General features: G+C 57.1%; 1 protein-coding gene across 1 annotated transcript; it reads left to right on the top strand.

Annotated features, from left to right (window-relative positions):
* The first annotated feature begins 1032 nt into the window (after nt 1–1032).
* On the top strand, nt 1033–14848 carry LOC122212710 (tubulin polymerization-promoting protein-like). Its single transcript, XM_042926670.1, has 3 exons — nt 1033–1241; nt 13597–13750; nt 13920–14848. Exons 1-3 carry the CDS (start codon nt 1033–1035, stop codon nt 14112–14114), a joined length of 558 nt encoding a protein of 185 aa, XP_042782604.1. The 3' UTR covers nt 14115–14848.
* The last annotated feature ends 8808 nt before the right edge of the window (nt 14849–23656 follow it).

Raw genomic sequence — 23656 nt, 5'->3', positions numbered from 1 at the left:
GCTGCATCCCACCTGCAGAGTCTGGCACTTGTGATTCATGGGGCTCTGAGAGCAGGGCAGAGTCTGGAGGGGGTGTATGTGTGTGTGTGTGTGGGGGGGGGGGTCTCTCCAGCTGGGAGAGTTAAGGACAGAGCCTGGGTGGGGGCAGGGGTCTGGTGCCAGATGGACCAAGGACAGAGACTGGGTGGGCATGTGGGTGGGGGTTCTGTAGCCAGGAGGGGAGGGCAGAACCTGGGATAGTGGTTCCTTGGCGAGGTCCAAGGGAGCCACAGCAATGAAACTGGAAGAAGGGTCACACCCCGCCCCCCCGACCGGCCTTCTCTTCTGGAGGGTGTCCTGCAGGACAGACAGGGAGACCCTTACCCCAAGCCCCAGCACTGAGCAAGTGGGGCCAGCCTGGAGGGGAAGGGCAGCAGGCCTCAGCCAGAAAAGAGGAGACATTGGAAGATTTCCGGATCTGCGTGCGCAGGTAGGCAGGACGGGCCCACCTCGAGCGCAGGAAGAAAAGGGTCTCCTGGCTGCGCTGGGAATGCAACCGCTGCTTGTCCCTGGGAGGGCGGCCCTGGCTGCACCGGGGCCCAGCATGGCCTGACCGCACCCAGGCGCGGCTGCACGTTCCGGCTGCTCCCAATCTCCGGGACGAGGCCCATTCCCTGCCGGCCCTCCCTGCGCCCCCTGCGTGAGGTCCCAGCCCGCACCCCCGACCCCGACCCCACTCCACATTGGGCCACCTCGTTGGCCCGAGTCTCCGCGGAGAGGCCAGCGCCCCGCCGTCCCCCCGCCCCTCGCCGGAGGCCCGTCCGCTCCCGTGCTGTCTGCCGTGGGGATGCGGGCGAGCCTCCCGAGGTCCCGGAGGGCCAGGTGCGGCCGCCCCTAGCCCACCGCCCCGGGCTCGCCTCCTTTGCGGGGTTCCCACGCCCCTGCGCCGCGCCGGCCTTGTAAGGCAGACCGCGCTGCCACATGCCTCCGTGCACCCCGCGCGTTCCCCGGGCCAGGAGGGGCCGGGAGTGTGGCAGGGCCGGGGACGGGCCAATGAGCGTGCGGGGCGGGCCGGGCCGGGGGCGGGACAATGAGCGCGTGGGGCGTGGCGGGCCAATGAGCGCGCGGTGCGTGGCGGGCCATCGGGGCGCGCGGTGCAGGGCTGGCGAGCCCGGGGCGGCGGGGGTGCGGGAGCTCGCCGAACACCCGGTCGCCCGCGGCCGAGTCGCGGAGGCGCTCGCTGCAGTGGCCGCATCTCCGAGGTAAGCGTCCGCAGAGCTAGGTCCCGGGCGCTGGACGCAGGACCACCCACTCCGCCCGGGCCCGCCCCGCCTGCCACCTGCGCCCTCCACGCCCCCTCCTGGCTGCGGCCCCCTGCGTCCCTGCGCCCCCATCCCAAGCCCTGGGCTGCCTGGCGGTCGGTGCTGCGCGCTGAGGCCCCCGGGGGCTGCGTCGGGGGCGTGGGTCCGGGGGCGCGAGGGGTGGGGGCGACCGCGCCGCAAGGGACAGGTGGTTGGTGCGTGGGCCCCGGATGAGGCGCTGAGGCCTGTCTGGGCGGCAGCGCTTCACGCGACGAAGCCACGCCACGCCCCCCCCCCCCCCCCCTCCGGGCAGCCCCTTTCCCCGCCGCCGCAGCCGCCGCTGCTGCCTCCCCACGTCCCGCTACGGGGACGCCCGGGCCTGAGGTGGTCGCCGCCGGCAAGACCGAAGGGAATTAGGACTTAGAGGGTGTGTAATGAAGCCAGTGCCCTGCAGCCCCAATTCCGGGAGACCCGGGGCCACGCAGAGAGCTCAGAGTGAGCGTGGTCCCTTGACAAAGACCGCGCCGCCCCCTCGGGGTCCTAGGCCCCTCTCTGGTCATATTTGCTTCACCATTATCATGCCAGGTGACAGTGTCTGCCGCTCACTGTGCGACTCCAGCAGCCTCCACGGAGGGTGACACATTCACTTATCGCCTGTGAGCACAGAACCTGGCAGTCAGGATGAAGAGATCCGCTGCCAGTAGGTTTGCTCACACACCTCTGGGGAGCAGTGCCCCACCTGTGCAGCAGGACCAGAGAAACCCTTTATTCTGCGGTTTCAGTTACACAAATGCAGCCTCGAAATGAGCTGGGGAGAAAATCCATTCCTGCCACTCTGCTCATGACTATTTCGACAGGCGTTTGGTGTCTCTGAAGATGAGACACCGTTTAGGGTAAGCTGACAGTGTGGCCATCTATCTGCGTATTTAGTGGTTAATTTACCTGGCATTTTTTGGATACCGGCAGGGTCTCGGCAGGGTCTCGGGGACGCTGGATAAAGGACCCAGCTCCCATGTCCCACTCTGCAGGCCTGTCCTGACTCCCCATGGCCAGCCTCTCAGGGAGGACCCAATGGAGGTGGGGGGGAGGGGGGGGGCGGGGGGAGCTCTGCACAATCCAGGGCAGCCCCGCACTCCTAGGAGGTGATTGGTAAAGGCCAATCTGGATCCTGAGTGCCCTGGGACCACAGAGGCTTGGAGTGATGGGGAGAGAGCTTGGAACAAGCAGGAAATGGGGGTGGGGCAGCGAAACAGCGGCTTGACTGATGCCTTAATTAAGCTGGATTCTGTGACCCTGTCTCTGGTACCAGCCACTCTTCCCATCACATGGTCCAAATCACAGGGCTCCTCGAGGGTTCTGGGGGGAGGGGTGCTGGTGAATTTGTCTGCAAATTGCCTGCGGTAGGAGGGTATGTGCATTCTCCTGGCGGAAGGGTCTGCCGCTTTCCTGATTTCCAGAGGGTTCCGTGAGTCAGAAAGGTTCCATAACTTAAGTGCTACATTAGAAAATCCCTCTCTGTGAGTACAGAAGGATGAAGTGATGGAGATCATGGGAAGTTCTCTTGGCTGTATTCTTATCTCCCTGGTGCTGTTTGGCTCCTCTTCCCGAATCCTTTGAAGTCTCAGTAAATAACTGTTGTAAAAGTGTATACAAGGTTATAAATACTCATGGTGGAAAATGTGTAAATCACAGGAGAATTTAAAGAAAATTAAATCACTCATCACTGCTTGAGGATGCAGAGAAGGCTTTTAGCAGCCAGACGGTCCTCAGGGCCGCCGAGTGCTCCAGACAGGAGAGACTGAGAATGAAAAGCTTCCTCTGGGAGAGGCTGCGCTGCCTGGAAGCCAGGCCTATTTATAGCTGGTGATGTTGCTGGTGAGGCAGGAGGAGCATGTCTGGGGATCTTGGGACCACAAGGCAAGGGCCCTGCTGCACCTTGAAGTGTCAGGTCCTCTCTGGGCTCAGCGTGGCTCCAGCTGGAGGGCGGTGGGGGCGGGGCGGTGTGCCCCTGAGCCCACAGACCCTGGACCTGGCAGACACTTGCCTGTGTGTAAGCAGCAGCCTTACCTCAAGGGGGTGGGGGGATGGAGCGCACCTGCACCTGGGGCTCAGACGTGGTCTCCAGCCTTTCTGGGTGAGGACAGAGCCCTGGTGTCTGCCCTCAGCAGTGCGTCTTCAGGGGGACCCTTTGCAGCAGCGGAGAGTGCGGGGTGCGGGGTTGGCCCTGCTGGGGCCTCGGGTGAGGGTGTGGCCCTGTGTGAGCCCCAGGAGCGGCCTGTGGGGGGGGGGGCTGCTCCTCCCTCCTCCCCACCTCTCATCTGATGTGGGGTGTCAGTCTGCTTCCAAGCTCCTTATTCCCTGGAACTGTGCAATAGCACAGGACGGCCGTCAGCCGGGAGGTGTAATTTAGCATTCAAACACAGGACCTTCTTGGTGAAGAGTCTAAAGTCTTGCATAGAGTGTAAGGCAGTGACAGTTTTCTGCCTTCCCAGCCTTCGCCCCCAGCCCTCGCTTCTCTCAGCAGGGGGACCTGCCAGCCGGTCCTGGGAGGAGCACGTTCACACCGACTTATTCTTGTTTTTAATTAGGTTTGTGGTGAGGAATGATGGATTCTTACCTTTGCTCAAGCCTAGATGTTAAAACCACCTGGAGCCTTTTCCACTCCTCCTGCTGCCTCTGTGGTGGGGCGCACCCATGTGTCCCCAGCGTATGTCCCTGTGTGTCCCCACGTGTCCCTGCATGTCTCCAGCATGTCCCCAGGGTGCCTGTGTCTCTGGTTCTCTTGGCATAAGTGCAGTGCCCCCGCGTGGGCTCCGTGTGACCTCCGGCCCTGAGCCACGTTTCCCCAGATCTCTCCCTGTCACACCTGTGTGACTGCATGTCTGCTGAGCACCTGCCAGGTGGGAAGCCCCACTGCACTGGGGACAATACCCAGCAGCCGGTGCCCCCGGGTCACCTCGTGCAGTCCCCACATGCCCCGCTGTCTCACCTGCACAGGGGGGTGGGGGGGGAGGGGGCGCCAGGTGGGCAGGGTGTGGGGCGTGCAGTGCAGGTGTGGGTCTGGGCCCAGAACCGACGTTAAGTCAGGTTAAGTCAGGTGCTCCTCGAGTGTGCCTGCGGCGCTGCGTCACAAGCTGTCTGTAGAAAGCCCACCCACACCCTCCTTCTCCATCCAGGTGTACGCACTTCGTGCACTCACTGACCCTTGACCCCGCTCCCGTCATTTAATACTGTAGGACAGACTGTCCCCAAACCAGGGCTTTAAGACAGTGACCCCATTTGCTTTTGCTCATGACTCTGCCACCCAGCAGGGCTTGGCACGGACAGTGGTCCCCACCCCCTGACCTCGGCTAGGGGTTTGCTGGCCAGACAGGACCACCCGAGGCTGCCCTGCTTAGTTGAGCCTGGGTTGAGTGGCTGGCACGAGGCTCCCCTGTCTCTGTGTGGGGTCTCTCCAGAACGTTTGCCTGTCCCCTGAGGGAACAGGGGAGCCTGGTTCTTTGTCATTTGGCTGTGTCCCATGGTCCGGCCAGCTGGAAGGGCCCCTGGCTTGAGGGGCAGGAGCTGGTGGGTGGGAGACGCTCTAGGGTGGCCCCCTTCTCGGTGCTTCGGAGGACCAGTTGTGGCAGCCCCTGGGGCCCCTGGCCCTGTGCCCCTCGGCCTTTGACGGCCCCTGGCCTGCTCCCTCAGGACTCGCTGCACCCTTTCCCTGGCAGCAGGTCGCATGTCTGCGGGTGGACGGCCCCCTCGGCCGCGCGGCCCGCTGCGCCCTGGTTCTGATTCCTGCTGCTTGGTCAGTTGTCCCCCGCGTCCTCGGGGTCTGAGGCTCCATTCTCCTGACACCCTGCAGGCCCTGCCCCACTGGGCCTTCCACCCTGGCAGGGGCCCCTGCCTGCTTCTCTGGACTTGCTGCCTTTTTCTCATTGAGTTGTAGGGTCCTTTGCGGGTTCTGGAGACAAGCCCATATTTGTATCTTCTCCTACCCCATGGCTTCCCTTTTCTCTCCATCGGTGATATTTTTTGATGAACAGAAGTTCTTGATTTCAGCCTGGTGCCATCCTAGAATTGTTTCCTTTAAGGGCAGTGATTTTTGAGGCTTGTGCAGTGGATCTTTCTCTATCCCCAGGACGTCAGATACCCTCAGCCCTCACCTTGGTGAGGATTTTGCCTTTCCTACTTCAGTCCTCGGAGCGCCTGAAGGGTGGTGTCGATGCTCCGTCTCCCCTGCGTCTGCCATTTACTGAAAATATGCTCCTCCCTTTTTTCTGCAGGGCCACCTTTTCTGCAGGTCACACACGTGTGCACATGTGTTTGGGCTCTGGCGTCCCTCCCATTGTTGATTCTGTCCCATTAGTGCTGTCTTTGCTTCCAGACCTTTCTCTTGAGTCTCCATGCCCGTGGAGCAAATCTTGTCCTTTTAAAATCACTGTGTATTCACAGCCCTTCTCCCAGCTCAGTGCATCTGGATACTAGACACAAAAGTTGTCGGAGTTTTTATCCAGATTAAGTTAAGGCTGGTTAAATTTAGGGACAGCTGACATCTTTCTGTATGTAGATTCCAACCCATGTTCATAACGTCATCATTTAGGCCTTTCGTTTCCTTCAGTGGCCGAGTTTTCTGTGTTGACTGTGTGTCCTCTGTGAGCGGTGTTCCTAGGAACTTGTATTTCTTCATATTTTAAATGTTGCATTTCTAAATGCTTTTTACTGTGCATCTTTGCTGTTATGCAGAAATGAAATGGCCTTTTGTGTGTTGACCACGTATCCAGAAACACCACTAGACTCACTTATTGATGCTAATAATCGTCCTGGGATCCCTTTGGGTTTGGTGTGTGCACAACCCTAGAAACTGCAGATGAGTTTTTTTCCCTAACAATTTTTATATCTTCATTTCCTTTTCTTGCCTTACTGTACTGACATGGGGAATACAGTACTTGCCCAACTTAAAAACAAACGCTTTCAATATTTCAAGTGTGGCAGCATTTTTCAGTTTTTTTCAAGTGGCCCTTTTTCTCAGATTAAGGAGTTTCCTCTTTTTTTGATTTACTAAGAATTCGCATGATGCATAGATGCTGACTTCTGTCAGATGCTCTCCCTGCGTTTATGACGGTGGCATTAGTATGACAGGATTCTGTTGGTTAATGTTTTGTTTAGGATTGTGAAGGACAGTTTTTGTATCCATGGGCAGCTCCTCAGGTCTGCCTGCGGTGTGGAGTGACTCTGGCTCCCACCGAGGCTGGGACCTGGCTGCCTTGCCCCTGCAGCAGGGCTGTGTAGGACCCGCCCCCACCCCCACACTTGTCATTGGGTTCAGGGCCGCCAGGCAAATCAGACCTCGCCTTGATACCTTCAGCTTGATGACACCTGCAAAGACCCTTTCTCCAAACAAGGTCACATTCACAGTTCTGGGGGTTAGGATGTGGCCGTTCCTTTCTCGGGGCCACCTTTCAGCCCACTCCACTTGCCCTCAGGCTGCCTGCAGGCGCTGACAGAGACCCCTGGCCGTGCACTTGTGGGGCCAGGCGCTGGGTGACTGAGCGGCTAGAAGTTTCCACCTGTGTCCTCATCCAGCCCGTAGGGCACCACCTGCCCGGGGACATCTGTCCGGGAGCCTCAAGTCTCCCTCTGGTTCAGCCCACCAAGACCAGAGTGTAAAGTGTGGGAAACGCGGCACCCGCACCCTCAGGGCTTCAGTGTTTTCTGTGTCATGGCTGGGACTTGTGGGCAGAGCATCTTAGGACAGGTCTTAGAGAACCTGTGGCCCAGACGGTGAGCCACGGGCTAGTGTGGGCCTGGGCAGCCATCTCAGAGCCAGGGGGCCCCAGAGGGCTCAGGTGGGCTGAACCCCCTTCTCCTCTGTCCCTGCTGGTAACCCGGGGCCACCCTCCCATGCCACTCTGCTCTCCTTGGTTCTGAGGCCCTCTTTCGTGATTGGGGGTGTGCCGTGGTGCCCCTCATGCTGTGGTGTCCTCATGCCGAGGGTTCTTGCACAGAAATGAGGTCTCGGTCTGGACCCTGGGCCCCGGCGTCCCATCGGTGGGCCCAGCGACCATCCCAAGCCTTCAGCACCTAGAGCTTTTGCTGGCCTGGGCCCAGGTGTCAAGATCCGGGAGAGGTGGGAGTGAACAGCAGGGACACTGAGCAGGGGCTCAGGGAGAGCCAGAGTGGCTTCCAGAAGCTTCCCTCTGATGCGCCTGCCCCCAGGAGCCCTATCCCCCTACAGGGCCTGTGGTGTCCCTCAGGGGCCCAGAGCCTGGTTCTCAATCCCACTTGCAACACAGTGTGTCCCGTGCAGACTCCACTGCACCCAGAGGGGCTGGCGCTGTGCCTTTAGCGGAAGAGGTTAAGGCAAGAGCCCAGAACAAGATCCTGCCTTTCGTGGGCGGGTACTTCTGGGAGCCGAGGGGCTTGGCGGGGTGAGCAGCCCCCACACAGGCCTGCGCAAATAGGGAATTCTCCCTGCACGCAAATAGGGAATTCTCCAGGGAACGCTATAGGTTCCAAGGCTTCAGGACACTCCAGCCCTGTTATTTAGCAAAGAATATCTGCCTCTTCTGGGTTTGTGGCCGCAGGGTGTCCCCGTGGAGGACACTGGCTCCCCCTGTTTCAGGGGCCTAGACTCACACCGCACCCCAGCAGCACGGGGAGGCCAGTGCAGGACACCTGGGTACCAGCTTGGCAGGACCTGGCTCCTTCAAGGACACCAACATGGAGTTTCAGGAGTCAGGACAGAGCCTGGGAAGTGTGCTGGGGGACTTGGGGTCACACTGGTGGGCTCTCCCCCCTCTCAGAGCGGGGGCCCAGGGGCAGGTGGGCAGGAGGAGGGGCTGGCATTTCTCAGAGAGGGTCTCTGGGAGGCTGCTCACCTCCAGGCCAGAGGTTCCCAGGGAGATGGGGCCAGAGGAGGGGCTCATGCAGCCCCCAGGAAGAATGACAGAAGCCAGCAGCATGTGGAGGACTGGGGGATGGGGGTCTGGGTGAGCTCTGGCTTCCCTGTGGCCTGTCCAGATTCCCAGACACATGTGTCCTGCCGGCCCCCACCTTACCCCACTCTGCACACCATCCCTGGTCTCCGATTCTAGTGTAAGTGCAGCTCTTCCACAGAGCCTGCGCACAGACACCTGGTCCTGCTCACAGACACACCTGGCTCTGTTCACAGACACACCTGGTCATGCTCACAGACACACCTGCTTCTGTTGCAGGAACATCACTAACAGGGAATTCCAGTGTTCCTGGTCAGGAATTCTGTGTGCTGATGTCCATGTGGCAGCTGACGGTGGTCTGTCGGGGTCTGTCCTGTGTCACCTTTTCTGTAAGTTTTGCTTTAGGCAGTCGAGGCTTAAGGAGGTTGTTTAAAAAAATTTCTTGCAGCTCCACACCGGGTCTCGATTGAACGCTATTGTTACCAAGACAAAGCCTTCTGGCACCCTCTCCGCCCCGAGGGGCAGACCTCGGTGGGTCTGAAATACTAATTAATCCAGACTCTGTGTGCTATCCTGCACAATTAGCACCCTGACAGCCCCATGTGGGGAGCCTGGACGACAGCGTCCCCTCAGTTAGGCCTGTGTGCTCGCGTGGGGTGCAGGTGGAGGGCCCGGCCGAGGGGGGCAGAGGGCGGCCTCCTGGCCCATGCATGTGCCTATTTTGGGGTTGCTGTGTGTTCAGAGTGAGGGGCCATGTTTCCTGCAACATGATGCTGGTGTCTGGGTCTCAGGTTAGGAAGAAGCACCTTGGTGGGGCTCCCTGGGACCTGTTGGCCACTGACCGGTTCCATTCTTGCCACACACCCTGTGGCCCCAGCCAGGACGTGGCCACGGCCCGGACATGGTGGGATTTGTCCGAGGCAGGAAGCGGGAATAACAGAGCTAAGCCTTCTCCACAGAACACAGTCCAGATGCTGCCCGCCGCCGGTCCAGCACGATTGTGGGGCAGGGGCATCCACGGGAGGTCTGGTTGAGGTTGGCAGGGCCCCGTGCGTGCGGACACATCCCAGAGACACCAGGGACAGGGGCTCCCCTGTGCTGGGTCTGCCCAGGGCCCACACTCTCCAGGCAGGGGGCAAGTGAGCGTGGGCATTTGGGGTCAGCGGCGGGGTCAGGATGGCCATGTGGCTGAGGCCTTCTCTGTGGGGGCCCTCTCCTGGCCTGAGGCCATGTAGGGCCTCCACGATGGGCAGCCTGGTGTGTCTGGAATTGGGGAGTTGCTGACACTTGGTCCCTTGCTGGGTTGATGTGGATGCTGGGTCTTAGCACACCTTTTGTCCTTTTACGGTGACCTTCCCCAAATGCTCAGAAATGGTTTCAGTGACCTCAGTGGGTCTGTTTCATAGCCCATCCCCTGCCATAGCCACGATGGCAATTAGGGGTGCAGGTTGTGGGTGGGGGTGGTGGCTGGAGCCCCCAGGGACCCCGCCCCTGCCCCTCACAGGGCAAGCCCAGCCCCAGGCACCTGCATGAAGCAAGCACGCTAGGGTGGCTTTTTCCTACTTGGCCGGGAAGAGTCGGGGCCACAGCTGCCCCTTCAGGCAGGTCAGGGCCTCCCCGCGGCCCCTACAGCCCCACAGCATCATGGTTGTGCCCAGGCCCTGATAGGCGGGTGGATCAGCAGCAATGGGGAGCCCTGGGTAGGAGCAGGGCGGCCACTGTCTGCCAGGAAGGTCTGGCTTCAATTGGTCCTCCTTTTTCTGTTGTTTATTTTTTTTAAGAGAGAGGGCAAGAGCAAGCGAACGCAGGGGAGGGTCAGAGAGAGAGGACAGAGGGTCGGTAGCAGGCTCCGAGCTGTCAGCACAGACCCAAAGCCGGGCTTCGGGTACCGTTGAGACCATGACCTGAGCTAAAGTCAGACACTTGATGGACAGAGCCCCCCAGGCGTCCCACCGGCGGTCCTCCTTGGGCACAGCGTGCAGTTGGAGCTGCTGGTCTGGCCTGGGAACTGCCCCAGGTCAGGCATGATGTGAGGGCATCGCCGCTACATCACAGCCACAATGACAGCTCCCCCAGGAGCCCCCCACTCCTGCCAGCCCAAAGGAATTCCCCACAGGCCCCTCCTTCTCACTGAGCCTCATCAGGGCCTTAAGTGGCCCCTTGACACCCCACTTCCTGCCTGCACGGGCATCCTGGCCAGCCAGGCTGCCCTCTGGACAGGTCACCCAGGCCCCTGGCTTTGCTGCGGAGCGGGGCATGGGGGGCCAGTAGCTTCCTCCCACATGAATGCCAAGTTCTCCGTGATGACCCAGCATGCTGCCTGCCACCTCTTGGAGAGGTGTCCCTGGGAGTGCCATCGGTCTTGAATCATGGAGGTGCTGGCACATTTTGGCCTGAAGCCCGGGAGCTTTCCTGCTGTTGGCCCTGGAGGGACATACGCCTGTCTCTGGAGGGCTGCCCGGGCCCCCGCCAGCCCCAGTGTCCCCAGGTGACCTTTGGCAGTGGCAGGGTTTAGCCCCCTGCCCACCCTGAGTTGGGTCTGGAGGCCTGGGGGACACAAGGCTTGGGAAGCAAAGTGAAACCCCAGCTCACGGGGCCTTGTGTGTGATCAGTGACCCCATTACTGCTGGGCGGGCCTGCAGGCAGGGCACTGGCCAGCCAGGCCTGGAGCTGGGAGAGGGGGTTTCAGTGTGGGGACACCCTCCAGTTCTGTGGACTCTGGAGAACAGGCTCACTCTGTGTCCAGAGAGCAGTGTAATGTGATCAGTGTCTCTGGGGAAGAGACGGGCATTGTCATTCTAGAACTCACTGTGCATTGCTCTCAGCAGCAGGGTGCCGGGTCCCCTGGGGAGAACTCCCTGATGGGCAATCACGCTGGGGACACTTGGGGACACCTGGCCCAGCCAGGTGGAGTGGGAGAGTCGGCCTTAGGCTCGTGTCCACCAGCTCTGAATGTGGCCCTCTGATGGGAGCCCCCGTCAGCCTTTCCCCCCACCCCCAGCTCAAGTGACTCCCACTGGTGGCGCCTGGTGCCGCGGTGCCCAGAGAGGGCTGCGTGCTCCGGCGGCCAGTCTCGGGGCTGGCCGTCAGGCCTGGTATCCACATGCCACCCGGGCAGGGCGTGAATAGGAGACAGGAGTGCCTTTGACGGCCCAGGACAAACAAACAGGGCCTTGGCCAGGCAGCAGGGCAGGGATCTCCATGTGGGGCGGCTGCTGTGAGAACCTTGCTGCCGAGGAACGTTTCCCCAGAGGCTGGGTGGGGGGGTCGAGGCCAACTGCTGCGGGGGCAGAGCCCACTGCCCACCACTGGGTCTGAGGAAGCCCTGCACCCACCAGGTCACCAGCCCCTGCTGTGCGGTCGTGGTCGGGACCAGCACCCGAGGACAGAAGGGGCATTTGTGTTCTGAGTGCAGGCCCCGTGGGGGCTCAGGCTTCCCAGCCCCGATCCCCGACTGTGGGCTGTGTCCCGTGTCTTCCGACGGGCACGTCAAGTGCCTCTGAGTCCCTGCGTGTGGTGTCCATCTGTTCACTGCTGAAGGACACCTGACTACATGGTTTACGTGGGACTATGGTGCGTCTGTCCTGTGTCGAGCCCAGACTTGGGGGCTCAGAGCCGTAACTGCCAAACTGCCTCCCCCGGTGGACGCCACGTCGGAGTGCCCAGCTGACCACATCCTCCCGGTGTGGCCATTTCACTGGCTTCAGCCACGCTGGCCGTCCAGTCTGGTAGGACTCGCCATGTGGGGTGGTGCTTTGTGTGCTCTGCGCGGGCCACCCAGGGGTCTTCCTGGACAGTGTCTGGTTCGGGTATTTTGCCCTGTTTTCTATGCGGGATTCTCCCTGTTGTTAAGTTTGAAAAGCTTTCTCTTTCAGGTGTCTGTTTGCCCGTATTTTCTCCCCATCTGTGGCTCATTTTGTATTCCTCAAAACAGCATCTTTTCAAGGGCGTGGTGTTTTAAATTTCGGTGCATTCCAATTCCTTGTCTCTTTTATGGACTTTTTTGGTGTTGTTTCTAAGAAATCTTTGCTTCACCCAAGATCACAAAGTTTTTCTCTTAGGTATTCTTCCAGAAGTTTATAGTTCTAGGTTTTGTGCTGAACTTAGGACGATGGCCCATTTTGAGTGAGTCTCTGTAGGCACTTCGAGGCACAGTGCAGGGCTGGGTCCCCGCTGTACCAGCATCAGCTGTTTAGAGACGGCCCTTTCTCTGCTGGGCTGCCTTTCTTTGCTCTTCCGTGGAAACCCTCGTGTGGGTCTGTCCCTGTGCCTTCGTGGTTATTGTGGCTGTTCTGGGCCATCTGCTCGTGGACATCTGCAGGGCCGTCCCACTCAGGCCTCTGCACCCACAGGGTGTCCCTGAATGGCAGGGAGCCGCCCCCACAGGACCTCTTGTTCTAAAACCCTGACAACTCACTCCATGGATTAGCAGGAGAGATCCAGTCAAAGTGGTAAAAATGGTTTTTTAGTAAAAATTATAAAAAGTGCACAGTTTAGAATCTTCCTGAAATTTTGTGAGTGGCCTGCAGCAAGGAGTGAATAGGGCTGCATCTGCCCCTAGCCACCTTGTGCCCCTTAGGCAGGTGGCTTTCAGGTGGGGGCAGTGGGGGTCCTGGGAGGAGGGACAGGCCCTGGGACCACTTTGCCGGGCGTATTGGTGAGGCCGCCGCCCGACCCCGTCCCTGTATGATGACAGGGACATCGGGCCATGGTGGCCCCAGGCAGGACTTGGCCTCTGTGTGGTTCAGATGGGACGAGCTTCTTGACCTGACTTTTTCCCTCCTTCTCTGAGTGGACGCCACACACGCCCCATTTTAGAACCAGACAGCAGCTTTGTTTTAATGTCCAGTTGTTCATAAAGGATATAGTTCCTTTAAGCTTTTTTCCAAGACAATTTATATTTGCTGCCGTTGCCCATGGCGGCCGACTGTTGGGCAAAAACAGTGCACACCAGGGCGGGGGAGGGGCATATTCTGTATTTTAACGTTAGACTTGATTTCTGCTGTGGGAGAGAGGTGGGGGTTCCCCAAGGCCACTGGGCCCCCACCAGGTTCCTGGGTAGGGATCCCCTGATGTCACTGGTCCCTGGGTGGGGGGAGGGTTACCCCGATGTCACTGGGTGCCCAGACAGGGGCAGGGGTCCCCCGATGTCACCAGGTCCCTGGGAGGTAGTCTCCCGATGTCATCAGGTCCCTGGGCAGGGCCAGGGTTTCCCCAATGTCACCTGGTCCCCGAGCAGGGGGTCTCCTGATGCCACCAGGTCCCTGGGAAGGGGTCCCCTGACATCACCTGGTCCCCGGATGTCAGCAGGTTCTGGGGGCACTACTTGGTGGGGCTGTGAGTTATGGAGGGGAGTGGCCCTGGCCTGGGCCCTGAGCGCTCTCCTCCCTCAGAGGGAAATCCTGCTGGACCATCACATTCGAGCAGTTCAAGGAGGCATTTGAAGAGCTCTCCAAGAAGAGATTCAAAGACAAGAGCAGCGAGGGGGCCGTCCGTGAGGTGCACAGGCTCATTGAGGGCAAGGCCCCCATCATCTCAGGGGTGATGGTGAGCATGGCTAGCAGGGACTCCCTGGAGGGCAGCAGCCCATGGGGTCTGGGGTGGGACAGGGGACGTGTTACTCCCTGGGGGTGTGCCGACCCAGCTGCCGACAGCCTCACGTGCTCACTTGGCCCCTTGCGCTCACACGGGCGCGCCCCATTCTCTCCCTCTACAGAAGGCCATCTCGTCGCCCACTGTGTCCCAGCTCACGGACACGACCAAGTTCACGGGCTCCCACAAGGAACGCTTCGACCCATCAGGCAAGGGCAAAAGCAAGGTGGGCCGTGTGGACCTGGTGGATGAGTCAGGCTACGTACCGGGCTATAAGCACGCGGGCACCTATGACCAGAAGGTACAGGGTGGCAAGTAGCCAGCCCAGGAGCAGCCCTTCCCGCTGGGGCCCGTGCCACCTCACACTTCATTACATTCCCTTGCTCCCTGGGGAAGAACTCAAGGCTGGGGCCCCGGGGGACCGTGGGGGTGGCAGTCAGGCCTCCCCCTGCTTGCGGCCTGGCGTGCTTCTCTCTGACCCCCAAGTGAGGCCCCGAAATCACTGACCATTTCTAACACACCTGCCGCGTCCAGTGCTGGCCGACAACAAATGGCCTTTTTCAGAGCGTCTCCTGGGACCAGACCACACTAACTACCTGGCTTACAGGCGAAAAGTCCATTTTAAAGGGGCCGGTGGGCCACAAGGGGTGAGTGGGACAGACCCTGTCAGAAGCTGGCCCCCTGCTGACCTGCAAACCCCTCCCTGGAACCTTGAGGGCAGCACAAGCTAACGCACTAACCAGCAGCACCAAGAAGACAGAAGTGAGCTGCTAACAGGACATCATGAAGGTGTGGGGAGGTGGGACAGGTGCTTGCATGTGCACACACACTCACACATACCTACATGTGATGTGTGTGCTTGCACACACGCACATGCTCACACACACACACGCACACACGTTGTGGAGCTGGAGGAAGGTGAGCCAGTGGAAGGGGCTCCTCAGTGGACCAGAGGAACACGGTCTGAAGTTGTCAAAATGGAAACCAAGGACAAGACCGTTCACTTTATTGTGTTTTTCTAAGAATAAACTGGAAATGTATTTGTTCCCAGAATGGTTCAGCAAAGACAGAATACCATTTCTGCCCCTTTCTCTCCTGCCATTTGTGTCTCTAGGCCAGGAGACCCTGCTGGCTAAGGCTTCCCATGCAGTCGCTTTGCTGGCATGATGGTGTCTTCTGTCCAGGGCCCCACTCTGCACTCAGGGCCTTCGGGCTGTGGGTCCCTGTGGCTGCTCCCTGTTCACTGGCACGTGGCACAGATCTCAGTGGTTCAGTCTCTGCATGAGTGTTCCCTAACCTCTCCCAACCCCTGCAAATGCAGAAAACCACACAAGAGAGGCAGGCCCACAAAGGGCCCCGAGGCCAGCAGCATTTGTTGGCATTTGGTTTCTCCATGAGGCTGGACAGGGGAGCCAAGCATTGGGACTCTTATCACAGTGGCTTCATGGGGACATGTCCCCTTGCAGAAGTGCCACCAAGCCTGGCAAGTGACTGGAGGGGCCATGTGGTCCTGGCGCTGGTCTTGGGAAAAGCCCATGGGAGCCTCAGGGAAATGCTTCTTGGAGCCCGTCCACCCTGGCCACTGTTCTGTGTCCGTGGCAGCTGGCTGGTTGGGGGCACTCCCTGGCGCACAGCACAGGCTGTTGAAATAAATACCAGCATCGGGGTGGCACACGCACCCGCCTCCCTGTGCCCAAAGGGCATGCGGGTCATCGCTAGAGCTAGGGATGGTCCCTCGTCTGTGTGGTGGGGCTCGGGGCTCGAGCTCCCATCCAGCATGGCCCCTCTGAAGGGATGTGGTCCTCCCCCTCGCCCCCACGGTGGGGCCTCGCCAGCAGCTTCCTTCCGAGGTTCTGAGACTTCCCAGTGCAGGGAAAAATCTGAGATGGTTGCAGGCCTTGAGTCACCTGTGCTCACTGCAGTCTCTAGTTTCTACCTTGGCGATCCTGAGCTGCCCGGCCAGGCCTCTCCACCCCATGGTGGGGGAAGGTGGGGAAACCAAGGACTGAGTGCTGGAGGAGGGACAAGCAAGCAGGACACAGTATCCCCGGCTGGACTGCGGTGAGGATCTGGAGGCAAGGGGAGGACGTGGGAAATGTTGGAAGGCGACTCTGAACATGACAAATGTTTCTCAACAACGAGCAGATCACAAACCAGACCTCCTCCCAGATCCTCTTGGGCACCATGTTGGGGAGCACCGTCTGAGGCGGTGGGGCTCCGCCTCCTGCCATTACCGCCTGGGTCCCCCCTGTCACAGCCATGACACAGCGTGGACACTGGAGTCCAGCAGGACCTTGGCCCCCACAGTGTGCATGCCCCAGTGAGCCGAGGGACGAGGGTCCCCATGCCACAGCCTGTACCAGGAATGCACAACCCCCTTCCACCGGCCCTTCTCAGCCCCTCTCACCCCCAGGAGGCCATCTTCTGTGCCAGAGCGGGGTCTCCAGGCAAAACAGCCTCCCCAGGACAACCCTGGGAGATTGGGGTCTAAGCAAGAGAAACCACACATCTGCCTGCCCACGGGGACCCCTGCTGTCACGCCCTTCCCCAGAGCAGGAGCCCTCTTCTTAGTGGAAGGCACCAGTGCCACAGTCTGGTGGAGCTGAGCTGCTCACTTGTGACCAGTGTTTCCCAATGTGCTCCTGACTGTTCTCACAGCACCTTCCCATGGGGTTTGTGAATGGGTCCCCTTGGCGGTCCACCCCATCCCACAGCAGGGAGGTCCGGTTGGCCCCACAGGGGCTACAGTCTCCCCTGCCTCCCCTGCCCAACCCCAAAGCCTCTTCAGATGGCACCCGTCCCCAGACAAAGCCTGGACGTTCCCTCAAAAGGAGGGGGAGGTGGCAAAGACTCCATCAGGAGTCCTCAGTGCTCTCCATTCCATCAGCTTAAAATAATCTGCTAAACGTGTCCCCGCATGTGTGTGGCCCCCGCACACAGAACATGTGCGCGCGCGCGCACACACACGCACACGCGTGCTCCTCCATCGGCGTCTGAACACTGAGAACACACAGGCAGGGTGTGTGTCTTTGCTGCATGTTATATGCAATGCCAATTATCTTCTACTAACCGTGGTTACCCAGAAATCCAGCGTCTATCTGTGAGCGAGAGACCGCACAGCACGAGGAGACAGGACACGTTCTGCCAGGGAGGGCAGGGCTGACAGCATGCGAGTGTCAGGAGAACTGGAGAAGGGTGCTTAACACTGATCACACCAGAACACTTATTTATTTCTATTTAACGTGATAGGATAGGCAACTAGGTGGCGGTAACAGTCAGCTTTACCAAAGTGAAGTTCAAATCATGTAAGTTTAGGATGTTATCGCAGAAGATATATATTTATACCGGAGTATTTTCACACCTCTAGTGTCCCCAGTCCTACGTTTGCGGCAGATGAAAATCACAGCCGATGCGAGAAGCCGGGGAACAGTGCGCGCAGGCGGCTCGCTGGCACCACTTCCTGTTGGTGTGGCTCTGCGTCTGCGTCCCCGTGCTCAGCGCTCAGGACAGGCCACGGGTGTCCCTCTGGCTGCTCGTGGACAGGGCCTGCGGCAGCGGGCTCATGCCCCCACCCCAGACTGCTTCTGTGAATAGTTTTTTGGCGCCCAGCTGTGCCCGTGTGCTCAGTCGGGCATGACGTATGGCCGGTTTTGCGCTATGTCGCCTGGTGGTGGTAGGAGGGGACACCTAAAATTTTCACCATCTGGCCCTTTACGGGAAAAGCATGTGCTGGCCCTGCCCTGGGGACCCAGCCCAGCTCTCTTCATACACAAGTTGGCGGCTCCCCCGTCTTGCAGTCCACGCCACATGGGACACCCTGTGGTCACCTGTTCCATGCAGGCCAGGTTGAAAATTCAGCTGTACTGTGAAGTTACCAATAGGCTAGAATATCCTTAAAACACTGACCGTGAACAGCTCCCCTCCACTGATTGACTACTGAACACTGTGGAACCTGGTGGTTCAGGGTATGGCCTCTGTCCCTGGGCATGTGGAGTGCATGGCCCCAGGTGGGCTGGGCAGTGGCCACCCTGAGCTTCGAGAGGTTTTTTTCTCTCCCTCTAGACTCTTGAAAACCCAAACCAAGCCAAACAGAAAGGAAACCCGCACAACTTAAAAGAAACTTGAAAGGGATCGTATACTACTAGTTTGTACTAAGTTTTTTTCAGGAAAGGGAAATAAATTTATATATATACATACATATATATATATATATATATATATATATATATATATATATGCAATATATTTTTACACTGTTTTGTTACCATTAGGGAGTCCTGAGTGTATCACTTTATCAGTGTGATAGTGAAGAGTAGAGTTGACGTCTTGGGTGTTCTGACTCAGAAAGGCACGTCTGCTGGCGTCTCAAAGCCGCACTCAACCAGGGATATGTATGGGATCGGGGTGGCCCTCCTCTCCCTCCCCAGAGCATGAGGCACTGTGTCCCCGGTCAGAGCTGCCGTCAAGGCCTGACCTGCAAACCTGTAGTGAAGCAGCTCGTGTCTGTCTGCATACTGCTTCTCCTGTGTTTGCTGTTAACATTGTGTGTCAAATTGGTAAAGTGATAAATAAAGGTGTTGAAATGTGGATCCGTTGTCCTCAAGGTGCACCACCTACACCAGCAGTCGCACACAGGCACTAACATCTAACATGGACGGGCTGTGGGAGGGGCTGTGGGAGGGATGGGAGCCACAGCTCACAGGGTCTCACGTCACCTCCCCACAGGGAGGAAACTTTTGCTTCCTCATTTAGACAGGGTGACTCCTGGCCTGACCCCAGGCCACCTGCCTCGTAGTCCCAGGCTCGTTCCAATCTTGCCCTGGTGCAGCCCCGGGTGGGGGCCCAGACATAGCAATGATGTCCTCGAGTAAGTACCAACATGAAATCCTCTGTGAAATAGTTTTCAAAACTGAAGATAAAGGCATTCATTCTAAGACTACAACAAGGAAAACTGCACCAGCAGACATTAAAAGTAAGTCTAATTGCAGCAAGAACATGACCACAGACAGAATGTCTGCAGGGAAGTGGCTCAAAAAATGGGCAGTAAGTAACCATACAAAAACCCTGTAAATAAATGATTTCTGTGGGAAAAAAATATTTCACTAAAATACTCGAACACTGGGGCGCCTGGGTGGCCCAGTCAGTTAAGTGTCCGACTCTTTATTTCAGCTCAGGTCATGATCCCACAGTTTGTGAGTTCTAGCCCAGAGTGAGCCTCTGTGCTGGGGGTGGAACCTACTTGGTTGGGATTCTCTCTCTCTCTCTCTCTCTCTCTCTCTCTCTCTCTCTCTCTTTCTCTCTGTCGTTCTCTCTCAAAAACAAAACAAAACAAAACAAAACAATACTAAAGCAAAAACCAAAAACCAAAAAACCCTTAAAAACCATCACATGGAAGCCGAAGGGTGCCCAGGGAGGTACATGCTCATGGCTCCTGTACGCTACCGGGGGAGCAGAAGCCCTGATTAGATGAACACCAGCTGTGATAATATGCCAGAAAGAACGCATAGCTTCCAAAACCAGCAGAGGTGAAAATGGCTACAGTATAGAAGGGGACAATCACAGAAGAAACAGAATACAAAACAAGAAGAAACAAAAGCGTATCGATTATGTCAGGCGATATGGCAAAAGAAAAGAGAGAAAAGCGATAAAGTAAAGGTTTTAGAGCCGAATGCATCAGTAATTTCCATTAAAGATGGAAAGGAACAGAAGCTGTGGTGCAGGAGAGGAAGTGAGAGAGAACGCGGCGCCATGGACCAGCATGAACCACGGCCAGGGAGACGGGGTGGCCCCAGCACCGTGGGGAGGACGCAGGTGCGGACCAAGCCTCGCCGGCCCCTCCAGAGCCCCGCAGCTGGCCCTGGTGTTCTGCCTGCTCTGTCGCCGGCCAGGGCCGCCCCGACGTGTCCTTGGCTTGAAAGCGGAAGTGGAGCTTGAGGTCGGGAGCAACCCGTGGCCATCGCTCACCCACGTCCCTTCCCTTCCCCGAATGGCAAGGACTTGCTTGAAGCAACCACCACCCCAACAGGTCTGCCTTAGGGACACAGCTCCAGATGCTGAGGCCATGGAAATGCCATTAAAAGACAGGCCAAAAACTTGGACAATTAGGCAATACAAGCGAATTCGAGATACAGCCCTTATGAGAACTCAGGAAGAAAGGGACAGCCTGCGCCATCCCAGGGCTTAGGCCGAGTAACTACTGGCAAAGTAGAAAAACCCCCAAACCTAGTGGCTGACACAGTGACATTCCTTTCTTATGCACACGGAGTCCAGCAGAGGTCAAGGAGGGCTCTCTGCCCCCAGGAGAGAAACAGGCCCGCTGGTCAGTGGCACCGCCGGCAAGGCTACGGAGGGGATGGTGGCCACCCTGGTGGCCTGGCAGCTCTTCTCTGTCCCACTCAGAATGAACCACATGGCCCCAAACCCGCTGCGGGGGGCTGGCGAATGGAGGGGTGGACGGTGCTCTGTGAGAAGGGGCTAAGGGAACTAAACCCGTGGCCAGAAGTCTCCCACAAAGAGCATTTCAGGCCCGACTGGCTTCCTCAGCAAGTTCCATCACACACGCAGGGAAGAGAGAGTTACAACCTGTCCTGAATTCTCCTAGAAAGCAGAGAAGGGTGCACAGCTGAACTTCTATCACGGGCATGGCGTGGCGGTGCGAACGCTGAGGATAGCGGCACCTTAAGAGAGGACTGTAGGTGGTGTCACCGCGGGGACAGGACTGGTTCCTGCCGCCGTCCCAGCCAACAACCACACCATGTGGTGCCGCATCAGCGGGGTCCTGGGACCAGACTCTAGCTACCGCTTCCTCTTCACGACAGCGGGGGCAGGCACTTATTACCCCTTTCTACAGATGAGGAAATGGAGACCCAGAGAATTCCAATAATTAAATGTCAGACATTAAGTGGGGTACCCAGAATACAAAATCCTAAACAAAATAGTAACCAAATCCAAAAGTATGTTTGCAAAGGAAAACCCATCATTACTAGGCTGTGCTTAACCCAGAAAATTTCGGTTGTTTTACGTTATCAAATTACCGAAATTAACCACATGAACAGAATAAAGGAGAAAAACCACATGGTCATCTTCAATGGCTGCAGAAAAAGTGATAAAATTCACCCATTCACGATAAAAAATGTCTTGGCAAATTAACACTACAAGGAGCTTCTTTAACTTGATAAAGTCTATCTACAGAAACACTATGCATCACACACCCTCTAGAATGAAAACATTAAAACTTTGACAGTAAGTGCTGGAAACATGGACCGACAGAAACTAATACACTTCTAACGGAGCATCAGTGTAACCATTCTAGAAATCATCTGAAATTACCTGCAGCAAAGGCGTTAAGAACATGGTTCAGGAGTTAAGTGAAACATGAACATAATGGGACACAAAGTTAATAAGAAAGAACCAAATGGGATTTTAGAACTAAAAACATACGTAATTTCTGAAATTAAAAATCCATTGTCTACACAGGCCCAACTGCAGAATGGGTGAGGCCTGTGACAAGGCAGCAGAAATGACCCAACGGAGGGCAAGAACAAAAGATGGGAAAAAAGACCCGAAGTCTGGGGACCCGTGGGGATGCTACCAAGTGGTCTGGGTGTAACTGGGGTCCGGGAGGGAGGGTGGGACAGAAGCTGGATCGAATAACCATGTTGAAGAAATGGTGGCAAAACTTTCCCAGATTTGATGAAAATTATAAAGTCACAGGTCTAAGAAGCTCAACAAAACCCAAACAAGAGGAACATAAAGTAATAGCATGGTGAGCATTTCCAACAAGCCTAAAATGGTTGAATGCTAAAATCTTTTCAATAAAAAAAAAAAAAAAAAAAAAAATGGTATGATGAAAGAAATTGCACTCCCCCACAAAAACCATATTTGCTGTGACATGTTTTCCTGCTAAGTTGCAGAGAAACTGATGCCAAAGGACACAGCCAGGACCAGACAGGAGGGAACCAGGGAGACCACCCGGTTCCTGAGGGAAACGCCCGACCCCCGAACACCAGTGGCAGAGCCCGACGACACACACAGGCACCTGTAGGCCTGCCTGCTCTTCTCCATAAATTAAGTAGGCATTGGTTTAAAAAAGTACTTTGTTTTACCTAGAAGCCAAGTATTTAAATAAGATAAGAAGTTTCCAAACTAAAAATCTAGTATTTTGTCTGTGTGCGCTCTAATTTTCAGAAATGCACTGTAATTGTAAGCAAGAGAGCGCCTGGGGAAATACTTCCACTGTGAGGCAGTGATGTCACAAAATGGTATTTTTAATGTTTCCCCAAAATGTGTTACTTTTATTGAATCTTGGAACGTACCTGTCCCACCTGCGCCTAGCTTGCTTCATGAAAGAATTCAGTGAGAAGATCTCAGTCACAATTTATAAAAAGTCACTTTTTAGAATGTTAGTTTATCTTGCCACACAAAATTATTTAATCACACACAGTGCTCTTACATTAGGGAGAAAAATACTGCATTTTATCTCAAGATATTTCATGGAAAATTAATGATGCTGGTCTCAAAAAACATCAATATGTCTTGTCTCAAAACATGTGAAGGGCTTGGATTAATCCTTTTTTTTTTTTTTTTTTTTTGCAATCTCAGGAGCAGGAGCAGCGTGGATTCAGAGGGAGCCACCCTGGTTAGCACCTCCCTGCAAATACTACCCCTACATGTCCTTGTTCGCAGACTTGCCTACTGGCAGATCAATCCCATCTTTTCAGGGTGTTTTAGAAAACTGAGCTGTAGGCCCTGAACACGTTTCAAAACTTCAGCTGATTATGAATGGGAGGCACAGCTCTGCCCCACAATCGTACCAGGTAGAAAAGAGCTTCCGCGGTTTACTAGGTGCGTGGAGGCGACCCAGACGCGGCCTAGCAGCCGCCGCGCGGAAACAGGCCCAGCATCTTCTTGAGCTCCTTGTAGCTCCAGTGCAGCTGCTCCACCTGGGCCTTGTGTTGCGCGCGTGCCTGGCTCAGTTCCTGCAGGAGGTGTTGTTCCTCCTTGGTGCTGACCAGGGAGCTGGAGGAGGGCTCGAGGGAGCGACTCCTGAGGACCGCCTGCCGCCTCCTCTCCAGCAGCATCCTCCCTCACCTGGCCGGGGCCCTCCCCGTCCACACCGTCCCCGCAGCCAACACCCTCCCGTCTCCCACCGGCTCTGGCTCCTGCCATCCACCCCTGGCCTCCAGATGGCGTGAGGCTACGCGTGACCCGAGCCCTCGGCCACCAGGCCACGGCAGGCTCAGCACCCAGACGGACGGGTGAAGGCAACGGATGACGGAGGGGTGCCTCGCTACTCCAGCCACACCTGTTTTCTGAAAAAACCATCATCATCTTCCCAGCTAGCAGAACAATGTTCTCATTCTGGAACAGATCCAAAGACTGACATATTTCTATCTCCCGGTCCAATGTAAAGGGGCTCCCTGAATAATTCTGACAATAGTGACTGCGTAACTGAAGAGTCCTGGTTTTACAGTGTTGACCACGGTTGCCTTTGGAAGGACTTCAGGGAAGAAGCGGCCCTGTACTGCCCACTCGGCCATCTGCGAAGTGCCCTCGCCCTCCAGTCGGCAGCGACCAGGGATAGATGGGAGCGGGGCCGTCTTCCCACAGACGCATGCCCCCGAAGACAGACCTCCTGTGCAGGCACCAGCCATCTGCTCCGGCCAGGCTAAGGCCCAGAGTGGATGAAGTCAGTGTGGACCACCACTGCCCCCCACCTCCACCCACTGCACGGCAGCCCAGTCCACACGGAGCCCACAGTACTGCAGATGGGGGCCCATCGGGTTCTGGGAGCCATCCTGCCTCACCTATCCCCCCCCTACACCCATGACAGCTACCTTTTGCTCCCTTCCGCTGCTCCAT

This window comes from Panthera leo, assembly GCF_018350215.1.
Source record: "Panthera leo isolate Ple1 chromosome A2 unlocalized genomic scaffold, P.leo_Ple1_pat1.1 chrA2_random_Un_scaffold_54, whole genome shotgun sequence".
In the NCBI taxonomy this organism is placed as follows: domain Eukaryota; kingdom Metazoa; phylum Chordata; class Mammalia; order Carnivora; family Felidae; genus Panthera; species Panthera leo.
This window is presented reverse-complemented; position numbering and strand designations above follow the sequence as displayed.

Coding starts and splice junctions, on each gene's coding strand:
- LOC122212710 (XM_042926670.1), top strand. CDS start 1,033: ATGAGCGTGCGGGGCGGGCCGGGCCGGGGGCGGGACAATGAGCGCGTG. Junction 1,242..13,596: donor GCAGTGGCCGCATCTCCGAG/GTAAGCGTCCGC, acceptor CTCCTCCCTCAG/AGGGAAATCCTGCTGGACCA. Junction 13,751..13,919: donor CCATCATCTCAGGGGTGATG/GTGAGCATGGCT, acceptor CTCCCTCTACAG/AAGGCCATCTCGTCGCCCAC.